Raw genomic sequence first — 24,218 nt, forward strand, 5'->3', positions numbered from 1 at the left:
TCTATGACCCAAAGTGGTGTCTGAACAGAAGGCTGTGCAGGTGTCCAAGGGGATTCTGGGTTGGGTTCCCCATGTAGAATGTTCTGGGTTAGGTTCTAGCCTGCATGTGTGTCTGCACACGTATAGCTGCTGGTGAGCCCGTGGTCGAGCCAGGAAAAGGGCTTAGGAGCTGCCCAGGTTCTTTCCTTTAACTATATAACGTGGAGCGTGTGTATTTGAGGGTAGAAATTGAATTTTGCCAGCAGACCCTCTTCCCCACCCCCTCCCTGGTATTTCCTGCCAGCATGTTGGCAGGAATCATGCATCTCTGAACCCACTGCTGTCTTGCTCTTTTTTTAGCTGGTGTCCCTGGAGAAGAGCCGAAGTGTAACATCTGCCTGGGAAAGACATCAGGGCCCCTGAACGAAATCCTCATCTGTGGAAAATGTGGTCTCGGTAAGAACGAGTGCTGCTCCGGGTGGAGTGTGATGCCCCCCGGACGGTGGAAACTGCTTCAGATTCCGATGCTCTTCTCAAAGCGGAGAGGGGCCCAGCAGGCCTGGTCTCCCTCCTGCAGGCTCTGTGCGGCGAGAGAGCACGGCTGCCTTGCTTTGACATCTCTGGCTGACCCTGGCAGTGATGGTGGCTTTCATTTTTTGTGTTTTCTGGCCCTGAAGGGCCCCAATGTCATTGCTCGGGAGGGAAGGAGAAAATGAACGTGGCACACTTGGCAGCCCTTTTCTCACAGAGTAGCAGACCAGGATGGAGGAGCGGGGATCCGCTTGTCCCCTTTTTACACTAAGCTGATACTTAGAGTTTATTAATAAGGGATACCTGGTGATCATTTCCCCAATGTGGCGCCATGTGTCCCTCTGACATACAGTGAAAACAGGTGGCAGTCACTGAAAGCCAGGTGCCCAGCGTGGCCACTCTCTGGCAGAATCCCCGTTGGCTTTGGGGTCCCAGCACCGCTGCAAGACACGTTAAAACCGCAGAAAGCAGCTGAGGAGTAATGTGACATTTCGTATGTGGTTGTGAGCTGAGTGCGTGTACGTTTGGGGGAATGATCAGGGGGTGGGCTGCATGGGGCTGCGTGTACGTTTGGGGAGGATGAATGAGTGTGCATGGTGGGGTAGCGGGCAGGGGTGTTTGCAGGGGATGAATGGAGGGCGTGTGTGGTGTGTATATATTTGGCAGGATGAGTGGGGCCGTGAATGGGTGTCTGTGGGGAGTGTATGTTTACGGGGGATGGGATGCAGCTAATGTTTCCTCTTGGTTCATTGAAACCCCCAGGTTACCCATGGCTCTAATATGCCGGCTGCAGGGGAGCTGTGTCGTTAATGCTGGATGCATGCTGAGCTCCAGGCTGGCCTTTCTCTGGCAGGGAGAACCTGGCGTTAGCCAGTCGGGGCTACGGGATACCGCTTAATCCTCTTCCACGACCTGTGGCCAGTCATTAGTGGCTGCTGTTATTGTGTGTATTTGTGGCTATGTGCACACACAACCACTGCCTTCTCATTGGCTAGCTAGTCTCTGTGCTCCCAGAAGGCTCTTGGCTCGCTGTACACTGATTGTCCCCCCTCCAGGTTATCACCAGCAGTGCCACATCCCAGTGGTGGACAGCAGCGATGGCCCCGTGCTGACGCCCTGGTTTTGTCGGAGATGTATATTTGCCCTGGCTGTACGGGTGAGTGAGGCTCGCTGTCCTGCTCGCCAGGTCTCTGGTCCGTTTTGGTTCTGTGGGTGTGGCAGTTACAAGTTAACTCCTTCCCTTCCGGGGACTGCCAGCCCCAACAAGAACCTGCCCTGCCAGGTGATGTTTGCTGGGCAAACTCTGCAGTGAGTGGCTGACTGCGCTGGACTTACCCTGGTCTTGGTGCAGGGGTTAGCTTAGGGGGACTGGGCAGAAGAGCCCTGCATTCCTATGGAGGGATGAAATCCTTTGTAGCCGATGGCAAGGGGGCAGGATCCCCCGCTCTGTGCAGGGACAGAAGGGAGCCAGTTTGCATCGCCCCTGCTCGGGGACTGCTGGTTCAGCACCCGCTGCTGCCTCTGGAAGCCCGCCCTAACTTGTGCCCCGTGGCAGGGCACAGAATCCTCAGATTCACCTTGGCTGTGCCCCCCACGTGGGGGCAGGGAGAGCTCCTGCAGCGCTGGCCTAGCTGCCCCTGTGCCTGGCAGGGGGGCCCTGCTGCACGGAGGGAATTTACTGGCCTTTGCACCAGCCAAGCTGGCAGAAGGAAGCCGTGCTGCAGCGGGGAAGTCACAGCTCAGTCGAGGTCTCAGCTGAAATAACTGGGGAAAATCCTGGAAAACATTAAAAAGTGACTGTTACTCCTGGGACCTGCCCATTTTAACAGGGGAAAGGGACTTAACCCCATGTTCCCCGCCTCCATGGCGTGCTCCTGTACAACAGCTTTGTTCCTTTTCACTCCAGCCCCCAGCTCCTGCCAGCTGGCGTCTGTGGCCAGAAAGCCCTCCTGAGAGGTCCTCATTGCTACCAGTGCCCATGTCAGGCTTATGGAGCAGAGATGGGCTTAAGCCACAGAGCTCAGCCCTGCACCCTCCGACTTCTGGGGGGAGCACCACCAGGCCTATATCCGTGTAAAGAGAAATTCAAATCCCAGGCTTTCCCTGGCACTCGCTTCTCTTTGCCCCAGTAGCTGTATTCCACGACGGATTGATTTACACAGTACCTTTCACGGGGATTGAGGTTCTGGACAAGAAGACCTAAATTTTCAAAAGTGACTAGTGATCTGGGGGGCCTGCCCAGCTGCTGCCCTTCAAAGGGGCCTGCTTTTCAGAGAGTGCTGACCCTCTGCCCTGTGCAGATTGGGCCCTTTTAAGGAATCTCTTGCTAGGGAACCCAGACATAGAGACAGCTGCAGTTGTTGGCCCTCTGGTGACCGTCGGCCGACAGGAACTGATGTAACACTAGGGGATTGCAAATACTGGAAGTAGAGGAGTGGGGAATTCAGGAATGCAATAGCAGGGAAAGAGGACATGTTTTCAGCTACAGCTGAACTGACATTATGGGAGCAGCAGCGTGAGTGTCTGGCAGGAGTTGCAGTTGTGCAGCCCAGCACTCCTTCAGCACCTTTGTTAGAAGAGGCTCATTGGGCTTTCCCCTCATGGATTTGTTTCCATGCCCCCGCTGGGTATGACACCCATTTTGCAGGTGGGAAAACTGAGGCACAGAGAGGGGAGGTAACTGCTAGGCAGCCTTGGGCTAGTCCAGTGCCAGAGCACCCTGGTTCTCAGCCCCCTGCTCTGACCATGAGCTCCTTTCATGCTGCTGCCAAACCTGGGACCTGAGCCTGCGTCCTCGCGGCTGATGGCAAAATGCCCATTGCTTTCAATGGGCCAGGCTCATGCCCCTAGTGACAAGCTTCCTCGTGCATGGCTGTGCTGACCCTGTGTTCTGGTTGGTCCTGCAGAAAGGGGGCGCCCTGAAGAAGGGAGCCATCGCCAAGACGCTGCAAGCCGTCAAGATGGTGCTGTCCTACAACCCGGAGCAGCTGGAATGGGATTCTCTGCACAGGACCAATCCACAGCAGTGTTACTGTTACTGCGGGGGCCCTGGAGAGTAAGGTCCCAAACTTATTACACTGCACTTGTGGCTATCGAAGATCAGACTTTTAATGGTGTGACGTGCCCCCTACTCCGGTATACCCGACACAGCCGTGTCCCTGTGGGCTCAGCTGGGCCTGCACAGCGGCAGGGATCTATGCGAGTGGCTCCGATGGCAGCATCCGGGCCTTACTTACCAACTCTGTGGCTGATGCATGAGCCAAACGAGAACCCAGCTCCCTCTCCCATAACCGTTTGCTGAGCTGGGCCAGGGAGAGCGAGACAGAGTCGAGGGGACAGATACTCCCAGGAAGCAAACCAGGGCCGCCTCGATTTCAGTCACTGTTCAGACTCAAGCTGCATGTTAGTCCACACGAGCCGGGCTGTTCAGTGTTACTCTAACACCACCTCGGCTCGGTGAGGGAGAGAAATGGAGCTAGCTGGCACAGACTGATGCCCTGGGCTGTTTTTGATCTTTGTATCATGGCAGCAGCTGAGATCAGGGCCCTGTTGTGCCAGGCATGGTACAAAACCAGAGGGAGAGACCGAGCCTGGCACACTGAAACTTCCAATCTAAATAGACAAGACGGGCAAAGGACATGTCCTTATCCCCGCCGTCTAGATGGGGCACTAGCTCACAGAGCTGAGGGCTTGCCCACGAACGCAGAGGAAGACTGTTACAAAGCCTGGGACTGGTGTCCCAGTCCATTACCTTAACCACCAGGCCATCCTTCCTCTCTAGGGGAAGTGTGAGATAGAAGGTCAGTTCCTGGGGAAGGCTTTTTTGAGGGTGCAGTTCTCGCCCAGTAAGCATGTGTCAGGTTCTGATTTGGCAGCATTTTCCCCTGAATGTGTCGTCTGAGCAGGGTGCCCTGTCCCCGGGAGGAAGGCGATGGGTTGCAGAGCTGCTTTCCCTCGCTGTAATAACAAGCTGCAGGTGGGAATCCCCCATCCGAAAATAACCCAGTTGGGGAAAGTCACGGACAACCAAAATAACCATCTAGAGAGCTGCTGCGTGGTGCATTTGCAGTGAGGCTTCCTGTGTGCTTAACTGGGAGAGGCTGCTAAGAAAGCCAGCTGCTTAGGTGTGAGGGTATCCGTGTGATCAACATACCATAGCGTGAAAGGCTGTGACCAAGTACCTTTAGTTACTCAACTTACATTTGATAAAAAATATTGTTGGGAAATCCAGGTCCGGGTAGAATCTGGGATCTTCCAAGGAGCCCCTGGTTAAGTGCCCAGCTCCTATGGCAGTTCAGTGGGACTGGCTGACTTCTTTGCCTCCTTCGAAAACTCCATCTGGACCCCCTGTCCCCCTTTTAATGTAAATGTCAGTGGTGGTTTTTTTATTCAAATACAGCCCTTCCCCTGCAACATTACAAACCCAGACCCAGGAGGCCTGATTCTCCACTGTCCTGCACCTCGCGCCTTCATTTCCACCAGTGTGGAGGGGGTATGAAATTCTGCCATTCCCGTTTGGGGAGCGTTGCACACCCATTTTGCACACTTACTTTGCCCCGGTGTCAACGCCTGCGCCATCGAGAATTTTCTCCGTTCACCTGTAGGGCACCATGTATAGCAAAGGGGATCTGGTCCTAATGCACCTCGTGCCACCTCCGAGAGTGCTGAACTCTGGTCTCTCTTCCCAGATGGTACCTGAAGATGCTGCAGTGTTACAGTTGCAGGCAGTGGTTCCACGAGGCCTGCACGCAGTGCCTTAGCGATCCCATGATGTTTGGAGACCGGTACGTCCTTCCCCAGCTCGCCCTGGTTTGTTCCGTGCATCCCTGAGGGTCAAGCCAGAGTTGTGAATTGGTCAGTCTGTATGTCCTCCCCCAGCTGACTGTTAACACGCTCACAGCTGCATTGGGAGCAGCTGGAATCCGTGGGGTTGGGTCTCTTCATCCCAGGCGATCGGCTTCCTTCAGGTGTCCTGGGAATTGCTGCTCAGCTGAAATCCTGCCTGGTCGCTTGGCCGAGGGCTGCTGGATTCCAGCAAGTGGTGGTCCGGAGAGAGCTGCCGGTCTGAGTTCACTGACTGAGCGAGTCTCTCCCTCCGTCTTGTCTACATGGACACTCGGAGCATGGCAAGCCGGGGTGCAAGTCTGCCCTGCTCCGGCCGGCCGGGCACGGGGACCCTGCTGCTGTGCACTAGCAGTTCCCGAGTGGGATATGGAAGCCCCCTGGGGAACTGTTTGTGTGCAGCAGCGGGGCCTGCATGGGCACATGGCCGGCTAATGCGGAGCAGATCTGCACCCCGCTTGCTGCACACGTGTGTGTGGACAAGCCCCAGGTGGTGCATTCTCTGGCTGTGTGGGGGAGAAGAGTCCTTGCCCCTTTGTGTGCGGTGGGGGGTCCATAGCTGGGAGATCGCGCCTCATTCATTTCTAACCCCCCAACCCGGCGCAGTCAGGGAGCGTTCTGGCCGGCAGCCTGCCAGCCAGGAGACTCTGCCAGGCACAGCAGAGAGAATGGCTTTGCTCCGCTGATCTGAAGCAACTGGCATGGTCATCCCCTCCCTGGGCACTGGTGGCACATCTCACAGCCATGTGTGGTAGGCAGAGGAGAGTGCTACGCTGGGGTTGGATTCTGCTTGCCCAGCCCAGCAGGCAGAGGGGCGCTTCGGTTCCTCTCTAGCAACCCCCTCTGGCTGACCCAAAAGGCTGAATTTCTGGGCTCTGCAGGGACCTTCTCTGCAGGTGAGGAAGGGAGCGGGGCAGGGGCAGGACTCCAAAAGGGGCTAGAGGAAGGAGTGAAGCCTGCAAGCGTTGCCCGGGGGAGCAGAGTGACTTTGGCCCCAGTCCGGGCCAGAGGAGCACACAGCCTGGCACGTGCAGGGGGATGGATTCTACCGCAGTGATTGCCCCACATGAGCACAGACGATCCTGCTGCAATGCTGAGACCCGCTGCCCTTTGGGGAGGATGGGCTGGTGGCCGCCACTCCACAAGCCAGAGTCTCAGGCTGTCTGTTGGAGAGATGAGCCCAAATCCATCCCCCTTCTGAGCTGCCCCCTACCTTACCATGTGTTTCTCTCTCTCTTTTTCAGGTTTTATATTTTTTTCTGTGCGGTGTGTAACCAGGGGCCAGAATACATCAAGCGCCTGCCCTTGAGATGGTAAGAGTTGGCGAGTAGTCACTTTGGGATCAAGAGATCAGGGCTGGAAGCTGGGGCTCCCAACTGGCGGGGCGAAGTCCTGACTCCTGGCTGCCAGCCTCCACCTGAGTTTCTCTCTCGCTCGGTCAGGGACTTTCAGAGTTGTCCCTGGAACTGCAGGGTCTACGAAGCGCCTCCATGTGGCCCAGGGTTGTAACTGTCCCTTGGAAGAGCCGTAGCCAAGCAGATGCACATGCCGCAGCAGAGCAAGGTCATTGCCTTGATATTGTCTCCTATACCGGAGCGCTATTTACGGCTGCTGCAGGAAGGGTGGGATCAGCATGGAGAGGGACAGGGGGCCAGCGTCTGTGAGGGGATCTTTACTTTATGGAGTATAATACACAGTAGAAGCGGATGTCTAATGGCTTCCTTTCCCCTTGGTGCCCCTCCGAGTGCAGAGTGAAGTGTCTTCAGCTGTCTCTTCCCTGTGGGAACTTTCTGTGCAGTTCGGGGGTGGGAACAGAACCCCGCTCAGCCCACCTGGCTCCCTGACCAGCAGTTTGATGATCAGGCACCATTTATCCTTCCTGGGCCTCGTGGCTCTCCCCCTTCTGTCCTGCATGCAGCAGGCCCTGGGCTTATGCTGGAGGAGGATGAGTGCTGAATGTGGAAGTCCCCAGGGTTCCCCTGTTAATGGCATCCCCATGCCCGCCTAAGCTGCGCGTTGAACTGAAGCTGCGTCTTCATGCAGTTACTTGGCCCAGCAGCCTGATCTCACACGCGTTTTTAAAAACCAACGGGCCTGGCTCTTAAAGTCGCTGAGCAGCCGCAATCCCAGCCCGTGTGAGCCGATGCAGCCCCGCCGAACGTCCAGCTCACCGTGTCCTGAGCTCCAGTCTCGTGAGCATCCCCGGGCGAGGGCCCCTTCCCCCCAAGCTTTGGGGATCTGTGTGGAGGGGCCATTTGCATTTATTGGTGTGCCCATGATTTATTTTATAGTTAAGGGTGCGTGAAAATGTTTCTGCCCCTTGTGTCCTGACCTGCTCTTCCAGCCCAGGGTTCCGCACACAGCTTTGCTGTTGCCGCTAAATCCCAACCTGCAGAACTGCTACCCATGTTGTTCCAGTCCTAGACCCCTCACTTGTAATCCTGCTGATGCAGTTCACTCTGACCTCCAGCACCCCTTATTTCCATGGCTAGCTCAAGCTAATCTGGGATTCAATGTGTGATCTTCAGTGATCAACCTGTGCCAGGCAAGCTGGAGGGTGGTTCCGTCCCCCAGGGGAATAGGCCTTGCACCTAAAACTGATGCATGTGTTTGTGGAGTCAGTTAGGGACTAGTGGATGGAAGTTTCCTGATAAGCAGAAATTTTTTGTGCCCTAAATGGGGAGGCTCCTGACCTGTTTTGTGCCCTAAATGGGGAGGCTCCTGACCTTCCTTTGTGCTCCACAACCGTGGAGCTCCTGGTCAAAGGGAATCAGCTTGTCTATCATCCTGCCTAGTACAGGAGCCTCACACTGGCATTTCACCCTCTCCCTGGTGCAGGGAGGTTGCCAGGATCTTTGCAGCTTTGGAGGCATCATCTGAACCTGGCCCTGGCTAGTTCTGTTCTGAGCCTCTTTTCTGACCTGCAAGCCAGGCCGGGGCTTCTCCTGAGCACACCCTGCTCCGGGAGTCAAGCTGTGCGGCATTGACTTCTAAGGAGGCTGGATCCATGCTGCATGCTTGCCCTATTGTATGTGAGCCAAAGTACATATTTGCCAGCAGATAAGTCACCCAGGTGATCTGGCCACATGTCTCTCTCTTTAGTTAAGGGATTAAGTGCAAGTTTATATAGCAGAGACATTATAGGTCAGAGGATAAATAACACTTTCCCCTTCTCTAGGGCTTCTTATCTGAGGCTCTCAAAAAGCTTTACATGTTTATATTAATGAATTCCCACAATCCCCCGCGGTGAAGTATGTCAAGGATATACAGACCTTGTTTAACCAGCCACTGAAATGCAGCCACCTCTGGGGTGAAGTACAGTAGCTGGTGAATGGGGTATGCCCATGCTGTGCAGCTGGTTTAGAACAGGGATAGAGGGATACCGTATATAACGGGGGATATGTTTCCAGGGAGGCAGGATGTAAATACAGCCAGGACCTATTTTGATGTGACTAGGAGCCTCTGCGGCCAGCTGCCAGCCTCCCGCACTTTTGTTTTTCAGCTAATATTCGATCAGCCAGGAATCCCGCTCCCCTCTACTTTCACTGTAGCACTGAGCATGTGGCTGAAACTGACAGAAAGCCGGGAAATTAGGACTGAATCCTGGCACTCCGCAGGTTCGCCAGCCTGGTGGGGCTCGGGTATTTCAGCCCATGGCAGAGCTCCCCGCAAGCAGAGTCCTTTGCAGGATTTTGCCAAACAGGTCACCCTAACAGCCACTTAATCCTCCTTTTCCTGGCTCCCCTTTGACAGATTTAAGCCAGCCCTTGAGTTATTCCTCTAATCCACTGTTGTGCATGTGCAAATACAATGGAACCTGCCATGACTCTCCAGACCTGCGCAGCAGCTACAATGGGGCGCTCTGTCCACGTCCTAGCCAGCATCCCATGCTGCGGGTTAACGCGATCTGGTCTCAAGCCTTCTCCATAGTGCAGGATGCACCACTGGGTTTCCATTCCTGTCTCTCGCACAGATCATTGAGAGGACACGTCTGCTACTGCCTGCAGAATGGCAGCTCCGGGGAAGGGACAGGCGACTTTCTCCCCCTGCTCTGCTATCAGCCATGTAGAATCCATCCATCAGACCCCCTGAGCATCCAAGGGGTTACTTGGAGTAGGATCAGAGGAGGATGGCAGGAGTGGGGAGAAGGCAGCTGCCATGGGGATGGCAAAGCCAGAGCAGGAAGCTCAGGGTTGCAAACCTGAAGTAAATGCAAGTGCATCTGAGAACAGCTCCTGGCCTAAGTGGGGCCTTCAGAGTCTCAGCTGCTCTTGCGCCTTTGCTCCCGCAGGGTCGACGTTGTCCACCTGGCCCTCTATAATCTGGGCGTCCAGAGCAAAAAGAAGTACTTCGACTTTGAGGAAATCCTAGCCTTTGTGAATCACCACTGGGATCCTTTACAGCTCGGAAAGGTACACACCTGGGGCCTGGGATGGGATGGAATGGGGGAAGGCAGCTCGGAGGGAATGAGAGGCGGCTGCAGGGGAAGTGACGCATGGACCATCCACCCCTTAAAGCCAGGAATGAGGCCAGGCTGACTCCAAAGAAAATAAATCCAGGGTTTCTTTGGGAGCCTCTGTTCCTGTCTGCTCAGACAGCAAAAGGGGAAGCTCCCGAGTGTCACTCAGAGAGAGAGGTGAATTCAGGTGTGTTTAATAGCGAAATCCCGAGGTGAGAAGCTGTGTCTCTTTGCACTCTGGGTGTCTCTATTAGTGGGAAGGACCCATAAACGGCAGGATGCATTTTAGTGGCACTTGTTTGCAAAGGATTGGAGCAGGGAGGCTGGGACAGTCGCCTTTCTGTGTGCTTCCTCGAGGGGCACAGGGTAGGAGGTATAAAACCGCCTTTGCCTGACTCTTCCTTGAGGGTCCAGGGGGGTTTGCCACAGTGGGGTGGATTTTGTGGCTCTGAATGGACGTGGTTTGTTGCCAGCTTAGAAGCAAATCATTAGCAGGTGTTTGTGCAAGGTGCCCAGGCACTGCGGGGTTTGTGGTAATGGTTTAGTCAATGACCGTGTGCAGGGCAATTGGGGAGATAGAGGGCATTACCGGAGCTTGCAAGATTGGCACTCTCACTCTGCCTGCCCACGGAGCACTCACTGTAACCACCCTGGCATGGATTCCATCCGGCAGCTCCCCGGCTGGCAGAGGAGCTGGGTTTTATGGGTGGACGGTGTTGACTGTAGACCTGCTGTAGTCCCCAAGGCAGCTGATTCGTCGGGCAGGGCTGCTAGTAGCTTTCCAAAGAGCCTGGGGAAGGGCTGCTTAACCATTGCAACGCTGAAGTCTGGGGCCCTGAGCAGCGTAGCTTCACGGTGCCCCCTGTGGCATGAGACCCTGGGCAATTGTCCCGTTTGCTACCCCTTAACGCCGGCCCTGGCTTTTATATGCAGAAAACCAGATGTTGTGGCACAGGTGGGCCACAGAGTTTTTATAACATGTTTGGGGGGCCTGAGAAAGAAAGGTTGAGAACCCCGGTCCTAACCTACCCGTGCCAGCCTTGTGGCGGTGTGTGAGAACCAGAGGGAAATGGACAAGGCTAGTTTTGCTGTCCAGGCCCAGTGACGTGCAGGAAGTAATTGCAACCGTCATTTGTTTAAAACAAATAAATAAATAGAAGAAAGCAAGAGGAGGGATTTTAACTGTCTTAGGAACCCGGCGCGCTGATGTCCAAACAATAAACACGGCCTGAGCGTTTGCATCCTGGAGGTCTGTGGGGTTTTGTTGGCTGTGCATTTCTGAGCTTTATGATCAAACCTGCTTAGACCAGAGCAGAAAACTGTAGCATGGGCTCCCCCATTGGTTTAAGTTCAGAATAACCCTGGTGACTCTAACGAGCTCTCTAGCCAGTGTGTGCTCTGTGCTTTGCTGATCATCTCTTCAAGTTACTGAAATGACCTTTTGGCCAATGCTTTATCCCAGCTGACCAGCACTCCGGCCTCAGAACGTGCTCCACACCTGCTCAATGCACTCAACAGCTACAAAAGCAGGTGAGCCCGGGCGAGGGGACTGTTTGCAACATTTCAGCTTCAGCAGGTGTGGGGAAGCTGGAGGGGCTGAAATGACTGGGTTTGCAGGGTTTAGGTCTTGAGGTAGGATGGATGGTAGAGGGGAAGAATTGGCCATGAAGACTCCCATTCAGAGCTTACAAATCCCCTCATGATTTATTGATTTTAATCTTCTGCCCTCTAGATTTTTGTGCGGTAAGGAAATCAAGAAGAAGAAATGCATCTTTCGCCTGCGAATTCGTGTCCCGCCAAACCCCCCAAGCAAGCTCCTGCCAGAGAAAGTACCAGGTTTGGGTGAGAATGGAGCTTCTGAGCTGAAGAAGAGAGGAAAAAGCAAATACGCCCATAAAAACGGGTCTGTGTCCACGCTTTCACTTCACACTGTCCTCTCCTCCTCCGGATTGGTCCTCTTCAGAAAACTGGCTTCCCCATAAACCCTTTGAGCTTTCCCTCCATAGAATGTCCGCTTCTGTCTTAAACTCTGACACAGAAATGATAAGTCATGGGGTCCCCTGGGTTGTGCAGCATTCTCCAGTTCTTTCCCAGCCACTACAGTAAAGCAGCTTTCCTGGGCTCTCTTGATAATTGTCTCTGTTTCACAGCATACAAACAGAGAAATTAGATGAAAAACATAGACACTCTTTCTGGACAGTTGCAGTGTAACATTATTTTATTTCTTAGAATTCAGAACACACAAGAACCCCAAACCAGAGAGAAACAAACCAGGCTGCTCCATAAAACAGAAGCCACAACTCACACCACCTTATTGTAACTGGCTCTTTGCAAACTGACTACTAAGCCCTGGTCTCACACTTCTCTCCAGAGCCCCCTAGGCTGCAAGCAGGACTAGGATTTCAAACGACAGCTCGTAAATGTTACAGTTTTCAAAAGACCACACTCCCCACCCTAGGATTCTCCCTGGGTGCTTGGAACCAAAATAGACGTTCTCTATACACCCCCCCCGCCCCCCCTCAGGCCTGTTAGGTGATTTGCAGCCTCCAAGCAAGTCTGACTCTCGTTCTTTGTTTGTGTTTGTTCTTTGCTTTCACAGTTTGCTGCCGCATGAATTTCAACAGCAGAAAAGGCGAGTTGCTAGAAGAAAAAGATCAAAATTTTTGTTGGAGGATGCTATTCCCAGTGTTAGTTTCTCGCTACTCTTTCTTTTGTTACTATCCATGATGTTGTTTTTCAGGGGTGAATTATTGAAGTTGTTTGCTTTTTGTTTTTTCCAACACGGAACTGGGCAAGATCCCTGTGCTGCTGCTACCAACAGACCATTTAGGAGGCTTGAGTGCTTTCCCCAATGCGCTGTTTTTCCATCCGGCATAGGCTGCGCACTCCCCAGGCAGAGATGACTAATAAAGGCAGGATCAAAGTGCCAATTTGAAAGCTTGCCCTGCTGGCCACAAACCAGCCTTCTGATGCCAGTAACAAGAGGCTCAGAGCAGGGAGTTCCAAATACGTCTTTGTTTAAGTATCTTCTGGTGGCTAGAGCACTGGGATGAAAGTTGCGTGTCTCGGGTTCTGTTACAGGGTTTGCCACTGACTTGCTGTGAGACTTGGTCTCTGCCAGCATGAGGTGTAAAAATTGATTAAACCATTGTAAAAGACTTTGACATCCTCAGCTGCGTCCAGTATAATTGTCCCCCCATCCTTCCAAACGCCCTCACGGCTTCTCAGTTACAGACGAGAACCAGGGAAAACGGAACCTCAGCTGGCATGGGACACTTTATTATTTTTAATTAAAAAGGTGCCTTTACAAAAAGAATGGATGGGATTCCCCACAGCCCTCCAACTGCGCCCAGCTCCAAACGGCAGCCTTCTGCATGCCTGTTCTGCAGAGGGGTAAGGGACCGTCCAAAGCACAGGTCATCTCCGAGTGTGCAGGAGATGGAAGCAGGAGGCCAACCGGGGTAGGAAACGCTGGCTGTGATTGCTCACACCGAGTGATGGCCTGCTGTCAGCTCATGAATATACTCCTTTTTGCAATGCAGAGTGACTTCACCTCGGCTTGGAGCACAAACCACCACCTGGCCAGCATATTTGACTTTACACTGGATGAAATTCAGAGCTTAAAAAGGTAAACGGCATATCTGTCCCGGGGGCAGTAATGCCTGATGGTAAGAAGAAAGCACGTCGGGTTTCTGTGCATGCGTCTCTGCTCTTTGCCATGTCGGGGGTAGCCATCACCGTGATTCGGGGGTTGCCCTCTTCACTCCCTTGCGTGCTGGGGAGAGGAGAGATGCCCAAAGGTGAAAGATGTTTGAGGGGCTTAATCGGACAAATCTCCAGTTCCAGATTTATATGAGGAATCAAGATTTTCAGTGGGCACCAGCTAATCTACTTGTGCCTTGTTGGGAAATGGAAGCAGAGGGGTAGGGAACCCTTGCTGGCTGCTGGTGAAAGCCCCGTCCTGGCAGCTCTGGAAGTCCTAGGGGTCTGCGCTGGTTACTATGTTCCTGTCTGATTTCTGGGCCTTTAACGAACACCGTGCAGGCCCCCCTGGCAGTCCTGATAGGGACACACGCTGCTGCTCTCCTGAATGTCCCCAAACAGGCTGCATGTTTTAGCTGGCGTTCTGTTTGGAGCCGAGTCCTGTATGTACGCAGAAGGGCATCTGCTACTGACACAGCTGGAAATGCTGGGCTCGCACAGTGGCTGAGGTCTGGCCAGGGCTGACTTTGGTCTCTTTCCCTTTCAGTGCCAGCTCAGGGCAGACTTTTCTTTCTGACCTGGATTCCACAGATGCTGCCAGCACATCTGGCTCTGTGATAACGAGCCTGTCTTATGAATCGAGGTAAGGGGAGGGGAGGGGCTGAGACTAGGTTTTTGCCCTTTGATTTTGCATTGATCTTGACTGCACTTGACTGCTTTCTTTTAATCCCCTTTGTTTTTCCAACCCTTGACGTGATCCTCATGAACTCTCCATTCACCCTGTCCTTCCAACCTCTGGCTTAGGTAGAGTGATCGGTCATTGGAAGTTATCCTGGACTTCTCTCTTCCCTGCTGTCTCTCTCAGGGCTGGCCATGCTGCCTCCAACTGCTCTGCACCCAGAGTATTTCCAAGTATTGCTCCTCTTTCTCTGTCTCTGCCCTGACCCTAAGCAAACCGGACACTAATTCACTGGAGACCATCACCAGACGTACGTGCCTGGCTGCAGGAAAACCCAGCTTCTATTTTTTAAATCTCTTCACAAGGATACGCTGCGAAGAAGCTGGTCCCAGGTCACCTGGCAATAAGGATTCCTTGTCTTGGGGACTCCACCCACTGTACAGTTGATGCCCACAGCTGGCGGCCAGTTTGTTTGGTGTTTGGTGCCTATTTGAGGTCATTAAATAAAACTGCCTATTTTCCTGCCATCTCCTTGGTGGGGTGAGGGAAGCACTGTGGTTAATGCAGAAGGAGTGGCCCTGCATTCCTCGGTAAGCAAAACTACCCTTGGCTTACCTGGAGCTGATGGGTGCTTTTACATTCGTAGGGACAGAAAGACTCGTTATTAATGAACTGGCAGCTTTGAACACCTCCACTCTGCCTAGCCATCTCCGTGGGATGTCTCCTGCCCTGCAATCAGTGCTGTGCAGAGCCCTGCTGAAGCACTTCGCACAAATAAATGGATTAAAGCTCACGAGCCCCTGGGGAAGCTGGCATTAGCATCGTTGCTGAAATGGGTCCCTCTAGGCACAGGTGGCCATGTTGAGAGAGGAGTACTAGGATATGTCTACACAGCAAAGAGACCCACGGCAGTGAATCTCTGCCTGCGTCAACAGGCTCGCAAGTCTCGCACTACAGGGTTAAAAATAGCGTAGCTGTTCGGACACGGGCTGGAGCCCAGGCTCCGAGACCCTCCCCTCTCATTGGATTTCCAGACTCTAGCCAGAGTCTGAGCGCCCATACTGCTGTTTTTAGCCCTGTGAGCCTGAGCCAGTTGACCTGGGCTCTGAGACTTCCTGCTGTGGTGTCTTTTGTGCCATGTAGACATAACCATAACCAACCTTTGGGAGTCTAAGCCAATGTAACTTCAACCTTCTTCCAGTGCCTGAGTTACAGAAGTTATGAGCCCAATTCAGAGATGAGTCTGATACGATAAACAATCAGTGGCAGAGGCAAGACTAGAACCCAGGAGTCCCGATAACCAGCCCAGGGTCTAACCACTAGACCATGCCTTCCTGTCCTGTAACTCCCCAACAGTTATCCTAGCAAGGGGAGCTGCCTCTCTTCCTACTAATTTGAGCCTTGGATTATTAGCTCCTGGATGGTGGCTAATGGCCCAAAACCTGGCACTTCGCTTCTTGGTGCACGGAAAGTCTCACAGCAGCTGGGACGGGAAACTCACTCGCTTTCATTAGTAAACATCCTCCAGCTCCCTACTTGGCTGGCTCAGTGCAGGGCCCTGTGAGTCAGGAGCCCTTGATATCACCAGGCATGTCTTGTCTAAGGGCCAGAGCTGCTGGATTGTAGTTTCCTTTTGCCAGCATTTCTCTTATCCCCATCCCCTTCTCTCTCTCTCTCCCCTAGCAGAAGGAACGTGGGCAGCCGGAAACGAAAGCTGGCGGCTAAAGCCTACGCCCCAGTGGGGGGGAAGAGAAAAGGCATTGAACAAGGCGGGCACCTGAACAGCTGCGCCTCAGAGAGCAGTGAGGCGGCCTGTGCCCCGGAGCGCCAGGATGATGGGATTGACAGCCACACCTTGGAGAGCATCAGCGAGGACGACTCCTCCCTCTCCCACCTCAAGTCCTCCATCACCAACTACTTTGGAGCAGCCGGCAGGCTGGTGTGTGGGGAGAAGTACCAGGTGCTAGCCCGCAGGGTGACTCCGGAGGGGAAAGTCCAATATCTGGTGGAATGGGAAGGCACCACCCCATATTGATCCCTCTGGCTTGGACCAGCCTGGGAAACCTCTCCTAGAATTAAATAGATCTATCAATCAAACAAAACCCATGACCTAAACCAAAGGAGGCAAGGGATGGGGATGAGCAGGGCTCTCGCGCTGGCCGTGCACCGATGCGGGAGAGTTTTGACCGCTCTCCTTACGCTTACAGTGAGTTGTGCAGGCGAGGTTTGAAAGGAACACTTAACGGTCTGGAGCAGGGGATCTCTAGGGAACTGGGAAGGACTTAGGACAGGATATAGTGGAGGCAGTTGGACACGGCGATTACATCCAAACTTACTGTGAGCCGCGGCATCGGGTGGCTAAAACTGATCGAGTTCTTGTTTTTAATGATGGTTATTTTATTGGTCACGTATATACAACTGGCTTCCCCGGGGGACCCTTTGGCTAAGCCAAGGGAGCCATCTTTGTGGAAGTGAGCAATTAGTTATATGGCTTTTCAGTGTGATACTCTGCTGCACCATAGAGGCATGGTAGGCCCATCCGAACCACTCAGCATCTGGCTGATAGTGCACACGTGTGTCTGATGGAGCAGCTCTTGTGGTGAGAGGAAAGCAAAGAGGGAAGTTTGAGTGGAGAAAGGAAAACCAATCTGTATCGAGCTCAAACTATCATCCCTTCTAGTAACAATAAAAATGCTGTTATGCAGAAGAACCACATAAGTCCACCAGTGTCTTATGATCACATACAAGCCTTAAATAACAGACCCAACTGGTCTTGTTACTAAAGCAGAAAGCACCTCCATAACCGGTTCTATAATGCCTAAGCACCCAGGTATCACATTCTTGTGCTGATAGAAAATGCTGGGCAAGATGACTCTTGTCAAAGCAATTATATAGTATTTACCTCCTCGTCATACACCCATTCATTAATGGGACACACACACACACACACACACACACACTCTCTCTCTCTCTTCGGCCATTCACTTTCAGCCACAGGACAGATTTACATCACGGTTGCTATTGTCCCATGACATTAAGATGTAAAATGATGCAGCAGCTCCATTTGCTTATTCTTTTGACAATCACAGTCTTGGAATGAATCTGACAAATGACGTGAGCTTGCCTTAAAACCAAGGAGGGCATTGTTTGGCACTGATGGCATCTTAAATGAAATGGAGCCATGGGCATTTATTTTTGTAAAGATCATTGTGTTGAATGCTGTAAAGATCATTGTGTTGAATGCTGCCAAGTGAGTAGACAAGCCAAAAAAACCAGCCAAACAAAAAGCAAAACAAAGGAAAAGTGATTGTATCTCTGCGAATGAAAGAGAAATGTTTGTGTAGGGGGAGGGAATTTCTGTTGCTGCTGCTTTTGGATACGTAACAATACATATTGCTATTTGTATTACCTGACATATACCAGCTGAACCAAATCTTTCTACTTAGCGCTGCATGATCTCTGTCTTTGTTGCTCTTGCATATATAATGGAAGAAGAGGATGTAGCCTTGCAGGGCAAGGAAGGGAGAGGAAATGCAGTAACTTAAGAATCAGAAGAACGAATGTAATAAATTATTGGAAGGCGAGCCATGTTTTCCATTATTGGGATTCAGAAAGTGACTTGCTAAGCTGAATTCTGGGATTCAGTTTGCCTACCTAATAATAAAAAATTGCCACTCTTGTCTAATATAAAGTGATATTGTCAGGTAGCTTAGACACAATCTAGGTTGTTTTAAAATATATCTATACTTTTACAAGCTCTAATATCAGTAGAAATGTTTGTTAGATTTTTCTTTTAAACATTCAGTGAAAAGTTATCCACACTTTCTAGCCTGGTTGTTGAGAACCCAGAGTGAAACTGACAATAAACAAGTGACAAGGTGGGGGAGGTAATATCTTTTTATTGGACCAACTTCTGGTGATGAGAGACAAGCTTTTGAGCTGCATAGAGCTCTTTTTCAGATGACCTGAAGTTGGTCTGATACATGATACAACTTCACCCCACTTGTCTCTCTAATACCCTGGGACCAACATGGCTACAACAACACTGTGAATAAATAACAGTGAAACTGACAAGTCTCCTTTCATTGTCCAAACTGAATGAAGTGCAAAAATTTAAACATCTTAAAGGCAAAAAAACCAAACTAGAGTTTGCAAATTCTTTCACCTTTAATAATCCCTAAAGGACATGGTTTTAACAGTGTATATGATTTTATGACCTGGCTGTTGAAAGATGAACTGAAAAGCTCATTTTATTGAAAAAACTTTATTTAAGATCCTGAATCATTCAGTGTGTGATTCTCCCCTAACTGACATGGGGGTAAAGCAAGAGTAAAAACAGGTGAGAGAGGAAAATTAGGTTCCATTTTAAAGCAGAACTCCCATAATAAAAGCAGCACTTCCCCACTGACGTCCAAATGAACGGCACAACATCACCTTCACAGAACAGGTTAAAGTTACAAACCAAAGGCCATATTATATGATCCTTAACAAAGTAAAACTCCCATTGACGTCACTCTTCAAATAACATCGTGGATAATCCAAGTTCTGGGGTGATGGTGGTTGTTTTTAATTTAACCCCTCCCCCCAATCTGAATTAAGGTCTCCGTATTTCTGTAGTCTGCGTTTGATTATATGGCTGAGACCCGGAATGGTGCATACAGCTCCTTGCTGTCCTTTGAGTGTTAGAGTTTGGGGCTGGATTCTGACTGGATGCACCAGTGTAAAGTTGAAGTATTTCCATTGCCTTCAGTGGCGTTTTTCAAGATTATCCCAGAATAACTAGGATCAGAATCTGGCCTGTTATCAGCTGCTGTAGCAGAAGCAGATTAGTCTGAACATCCATCATAGGTTTTAGGTGTGTGTTGTGTTTGTTTTTTTTTTAAAGCCTTTCAATTAATCTGTCAGAAATGATCTAGGAACACCTCGATGGAAAAGCCACCACCTGTTTGTGAAATGTGGAGTCTGTCGTTGGGACTGGATTTGAATCCAGCGAATGGAAACCATGGCTTTTAAAAGTTAATCTGTAGTACATCTCTACTGTTAAAGTAACCTCTCACCACTGAGGCTTGGTCTACACTACCATCTTATGTCGGTATAGCTCCATCGCTCAGGGGGGGTGGAAAATCCACCCCCCGGAGCGATGCTGTTATATGGATCTAACCCCCGCTGTAGATAGTGCTGGGTGGCCGGGAGAGCCTCTCCTGTCAACATAGCCAATGCCTCTCAGGAAGGTGGAGTACCTGCACCAATGGGAGACACTCTCAGTGCTATAGTGGTGTAGCTTCACTGCTACAGCACTGTCTGTGTAGACAAGTCCTTCGTCAAATGCATAGAAAGCATTAAAAGACTCTCCTAACTACACAGGTTGTGGGTGAAAAGAAACTGACTTGGCTCCTGAACCTGCATCAGATCAGTGTGGGCCTGTGCTTGTGTGGATCCAGTTGTAGGGTTGGAGTCTTTCTATGCGTGTTAGGACGTTTTTTGATTTGGTCTCTTGGGACTTGATCCAAACCCCATTGGAATCAATGAGTTTTTTCCATTGACTTCAACAGAGTTCGGATCAGGCCCTAGATAATTTTGCATCTTTTGAGCACAAAAGCTAGTTGTGGGGTTTTTGTTTTTGTTTTTGCTGTTTCCAAAAGCTAGGCTTTTTTGTAATGATTTGAAGTACTGTAGCTATTACATGTCCTGGGAAATACATAAGTGCTTTGAATGCATCTTTATAGCCAAAGAGGCAATATGAAAAAGACCCTTTATTGAATCTGCTCCTTGTTCTCAGCACATATTCAGGAGCCTCAGGATAACCAAGAGATTTTGAGGCTTTTGGCTTAGAAATGATCGGGGTGGGGGAGGAGGGACATAACCCCATTCCTTCTGTATTTTAAATGTGAGTGTTAGAGTTGGATCAGTGCTCATCGCCTTTCACAGGTGAAGTGAAAGAGACAAGATCCTGACTCTGCCGTGAGCTGCGCCTCACTTGTCAACTTCAGTAGGTTCTGCCTGCATGGAGCTTATAACCTGATCAGGGAATTAGCATTTAAGATCTTAAATCAGTAACAGAATCGATGTGCCTGCTGAAATTGCATGCAACTCCCTTGAAAAGACGGTAGCGGAAAGTCCGTTCCTCCTTTACTTACCTGCCAAGACCCGAAACTCCCACTGACTTCAGTGAGTGTCCCTGAGAGAGGTTTGCAGAGCTGGGGTCCAGGGGCTCGGGCTTGGCTTAGAGCAGTGTGAGGGACCCAGCTGCCTGTTCTGCTCTGGGTGTTGGTAGAGTGCTCAGCTGATGCGCAATGAATGAATCCTGATCTTGCCAGGTGGGGCCTTTCTGTTCATCTCTCAATTGTGTTTTCCCCCCTTTGGAAGCCGCGGAATGGGCAGAATAGGCAGCGCAGTGACACCAAGTCCTCAGAAAGCCATTGAACGTTTCAGGAATGTCTGTGCCCCAGTGTGCTGCGCGTGTAAACACAAGAAAATCCCCCACTTTGTCACAGGGTGTACGCTTCTTATGTTAGGCCCTGCAAACAAACCAGCCAACCAACCAATCTTCCCCACCTCCACATGCGTTCCAGCGAGGGGAATGTGGAGCCTTTAAAAACGCTTTGTTCCAGAGGATGTGTTGCATTAGTTCTAATAGATCTTATAACGATTCTGTGCACCTTCGAAAGATTTATGATGTCAAGTTGCTGCTTTTAATAACCAACTTTTGTTATATTCAAGTTGTAATTAATATGTCTGATGTACAATTAAAAAGTCTTTTTTAACGTCACCGGCTCTTTATAGTGTCCATTATTAATCATGAGGTCGTGAACCCTAGAAACTGGGCCATACCAAGCATGACTTGATGGGTTCTGCTGCCTGGCTTATGGGGAGTGGCCGCTCGTATGTCTCTGGGATTCTAAGGCCGGCCACCAGTGTAACCCAGAGTGAAAGACAACCGCAGGGCTGAGGTGCAGACTGGCACTTTTCAGCATGCTTCCGCTCACTTTCCTCCAGGGGCATGTAGCATTTGAAGGCTGAAGTTCTTAGAAGATGCAGGGCTGCTGAATATGGGACAAGGCCAGAAGGTACCTCCCTGGACCTCTCCCTGCTGGAGATCCTTCACTTCCCTCTGAGCCTTTTGAGCCCTCCCTGACTTGCATCCTGTGTGTGGATCAGCACTGTTCCAGAGAACGCTCCCTTTGAAGTCCGTCAGTATCGTTCCCCTCCTTGAAGGATTGCCACCTGGTAATGGCACTCGCTCCCCAGTCCCCTGTAGCAATGCAGAATGGGCTGCCCTCACAGAGCCTGTTACCGGGTCAATGTGGTTTAATTTAGGCCGGATACCCTCTCCCACAGAAACCTTTAGGAGGTGATCTGAGAGGGGGGAGGGAGGAAAACTTTCCTCTAATTCTTCTGTCTGGGGAATGGGGTCAGTCCTGCAGAAGAAGCAAGGAGCCCCACCCCAAAGCCCTGCAGCTCACAGGGATCCATTGGAGGCACCAAGCCAACCACACGGACATCCTCTGCTTCTTAGGGGAAAGGGTCCTTTTACCGCTTTCATGGCTCCATTGGAGGCCCCAGCTACACTACTTCCAAGAGATTCCTACAGGGTGCGGGGAAAATATGCCACCCACTCGATCCTTATTGCGGCTCTCGAGCTGTGGAGGGTTAGCTGCATGGACAACCGCATGCTGGTCAACAGGACATGATGTGGCTCTTGGTTACCGCATTGCCAACTCAGTTTTATCATTAGTCAGGTGATATTTGGGTTTTACTTAAAGCTCCGTCTCCTGGAGTGGTGAGAATCTGTTTTCCTTTCTAGGCCTCCCGTGTATGGGGAGGAAAAAAGCAGGGAAACTTGTCCTGAATGCAGCCTGAAAGGTACCGGGAAAGCAAAGCAAAGAACCCCATGGTTATTTTTCTTTAAATATCATGATTTTGGGGGTCTGATCTGTGACTTTTTTTTTTTTTTTTTAAATACTTGGGGTTGGCAATATTGTCAAAGCCACGCATGGCTTTGGTTATTCACCCCCAGTATGTGTTTCCTCCCTGCCTTTGCTGCTTAAAGCACTCTTGGGTGTCTGCTTGCATTGGTAGATGGGTGTGCTGGACCAGGAGATGCTATCTGGTAGGTTTGCCCCGACATTTAGGAGTTGTGCATAGGTGGGGAAAAAACCACTGGCAACGTTTGCTTTGCTTTTTGTTATTATTGAGTCAATTCTTTCCCGAGCAGCATTTGCAAACGGAACATTGCAGCGTTCTGCTAGTGCTTGAGAGCCAGAACGTGACACTGGGCAGGATTTCTTTATTGGTCAAGTTACCTACGCTGCACCAAGTAAAGAAACAACGTACACCGGGAAAAGGCAGTTTGGTTTCAATTATGAGCAAATGACATCGGGGGTTATTAGACACACACACTGGGTATTCTAAAAGCTCGGTCGGTGTCTATACACCTTTCCTGGTGCCTGTTTTCTAATAACAAAGGTGAAAGTGACAGGTTTCAGAGCGGTCGTTGTGTTAGTCTGTATCAGCAAAAACAATGAGGAGTCCTTGTGGCACCTTAGAGACTAACAAATTTATTTGATCATAAGCTTTCGTGGGCTAAAACCCACTTCATCAGAGGCATGGAGTGGAAAATACAGTAGGCAGCTATATATACATAGTACATGAAAAGATGGGAGTTGCCTTACCAAGTGGGGGGTCAGTGCTAACATTTCAATTAAAGTGGAAGTGAGTTATTCTCAACAATAGAATACCAAAGGAGGAAAAATCACTTTTGTAGTGGTAATGATGCCAATGTAATCAGGGTGGCCCATTTCAAACAGTTGACGAAGGGGTGAGTAACAGTAGGGGAAAATTAGTATGGGGAAATTAGTTTTTGGAGTGAGTGTGTCATTCTTCACCTCTGAGGTTTCCTTTCTTTGTTCACTACTTATCTGTATTAGTTGGACTGGTAAGATGCGGGATCTCTGTTAGTAACTGAGAGACACTGAATGGGGATAGATAACGCTGGGCATTTTTAATGATTTGGAACAGAATGCATTGTCTTTAAAGATAGCATTACTTTAGCTAATGTATCCCCTGGGGGCATTTTTAAATTGATCACATACATTGAAATGCACTTACCTATGGAGCTAAGACCCTCCTTTGCTTTTTTGGGGTATTTAGTTGCTGGTTCTTGAATTTTCTCTATATTCCCACCTAGGAAACTTTTATTTTGGAGCTAAGCGGGCGTATGAAGGGTGGAGGGAGCATATTTGCAAGCTATGTATACTGCTTAGAGGAATTACTTCCCCAACAGTGACATGCTGCCATCTCTGGGTGAAATGCATAAATTGCACAATTGTTCAGGCTAGGATATAAAGAATTTTTTCACTTATTGTACAGGGGGTATTGAGGGAGCCAGAATGTAACAACCAATAAACAGCTGATTAACCTAGGGTTAATCCTACTGTGGAGATAAAAGTAGCTAGAAAATTTTTTTTCATATGGCATTTTTAAAAGTCTCCATGTATTTGCAGCCAATAGCTCAACATACTTTTGAAATAAAAATAGTATACAGGAGTCCAACAGAAGCAGCCGGAGGGATTAGGAAACCTGAGGGAACTCAGACTGGAATTTGGCTAGGACACTAGGGTTAGAACAAAAAGGGTCATGGGCTCTTTAATTACAACAAGTGGTCAGGACCTTGGTTTTATGATTCATCTGAATAGCAGCAGCCCAGCTGTCTCACTATCACTATCATGGCACATTGACTCAGAGGCTGGCGTGCCACCCGTTGAATTCCCAGCACTGGTCCCCAGAGCGCCAAGGGGTTCTTGGTAGTTCTGTGACCCAGCCTGACCCTGCTTAGCGGTGTGAAATCTGACAGGACCCCAGCAGCACAGGGGGCTGTAGCCGGTATTACTAAATATGGTGTTTTAATTTGCTGTTCATGTAATTTCTAGCTGTAAAACAAAGGGCAGGGTGGAAAGACCTGGCTCTCAGCTTGGGGGAATTCTATGTTTATACTCAACAATGACGTCGCATATCCTATTAAAGGAA

General features: G+C 50.5%; 1 protein-coding gene across 2 annotated transcripts in view; it reads left to right on the top strand.

Moving 5' to 3' along the window:
• PHF19 (PHD finger protein 19) overlaps positions 1-20,951 on the top strand; it is a 29,203-nt gene extending 8,252 nt beyond the window's left edge. Inside the window, exons 4-15 of one of the 2 annotated variants that reach the window (XM_054007952.1) lie at positions 340-435; positions 1,566-1,666; positions 3,417-3,565; positions 5,199-5,294; positions 6,597-6,665; positions 9,644-9,764; positions 11,274-11,341; positions 11,544-11,714; positions 12,411-12,498; positions 13,354-13,439; positions 14,061-14,156; positions 15,876-20,951. In XM_054007952.1, the coding sequence (XP_053863927.1) occupies positions 340-435; positions 1,566-1,666; positions 3,417-3,565; positions 5,199-5,294; positions 6,597-6,665; positions 9,644-9,764; positions 11,274-11,341; positions 11,544-11,714; positions 12,411-12,498; positions 13,354-13,439; positions 14,061-14,156; positions 15,876-16,227 (1,493 nt within the window). In that variant the 3' untranslated portion in view covers positions 16,228-20,951. The remainder of the gene's footprint in view (positions 1-339; positions 436-1,565; positions 1,667-3,416; positions 3,566-5,198; positions 5,295-6,596; positions 6,666-9,643; positions 9,765-11,273; positions 11,342-11,543; positions 11,715-12,410; positions 12,499-13,353; positions 13,440-14,060; positions 14,157-15,875) is intronic. The other variant, XM_054007953.1, reaches the window with a different exon arrangement.
• Positions 20,952-24,218: the final 3,267 nt, after the last annotated feature.

Source organism: Malaclemys terrapin, chromosome 17 (assembly GCF_027887155.1).
Source record: "Malaclemys terrapin pileata isolate rMalTer1 chromosome 17, rMalTer1.hap1, whole genome shotgun sequence".
NCBI lineage: Eukaryota > Metazoa > Chordata > Testudines > Emydidae > Malaclemys > Malaclemys terrapin.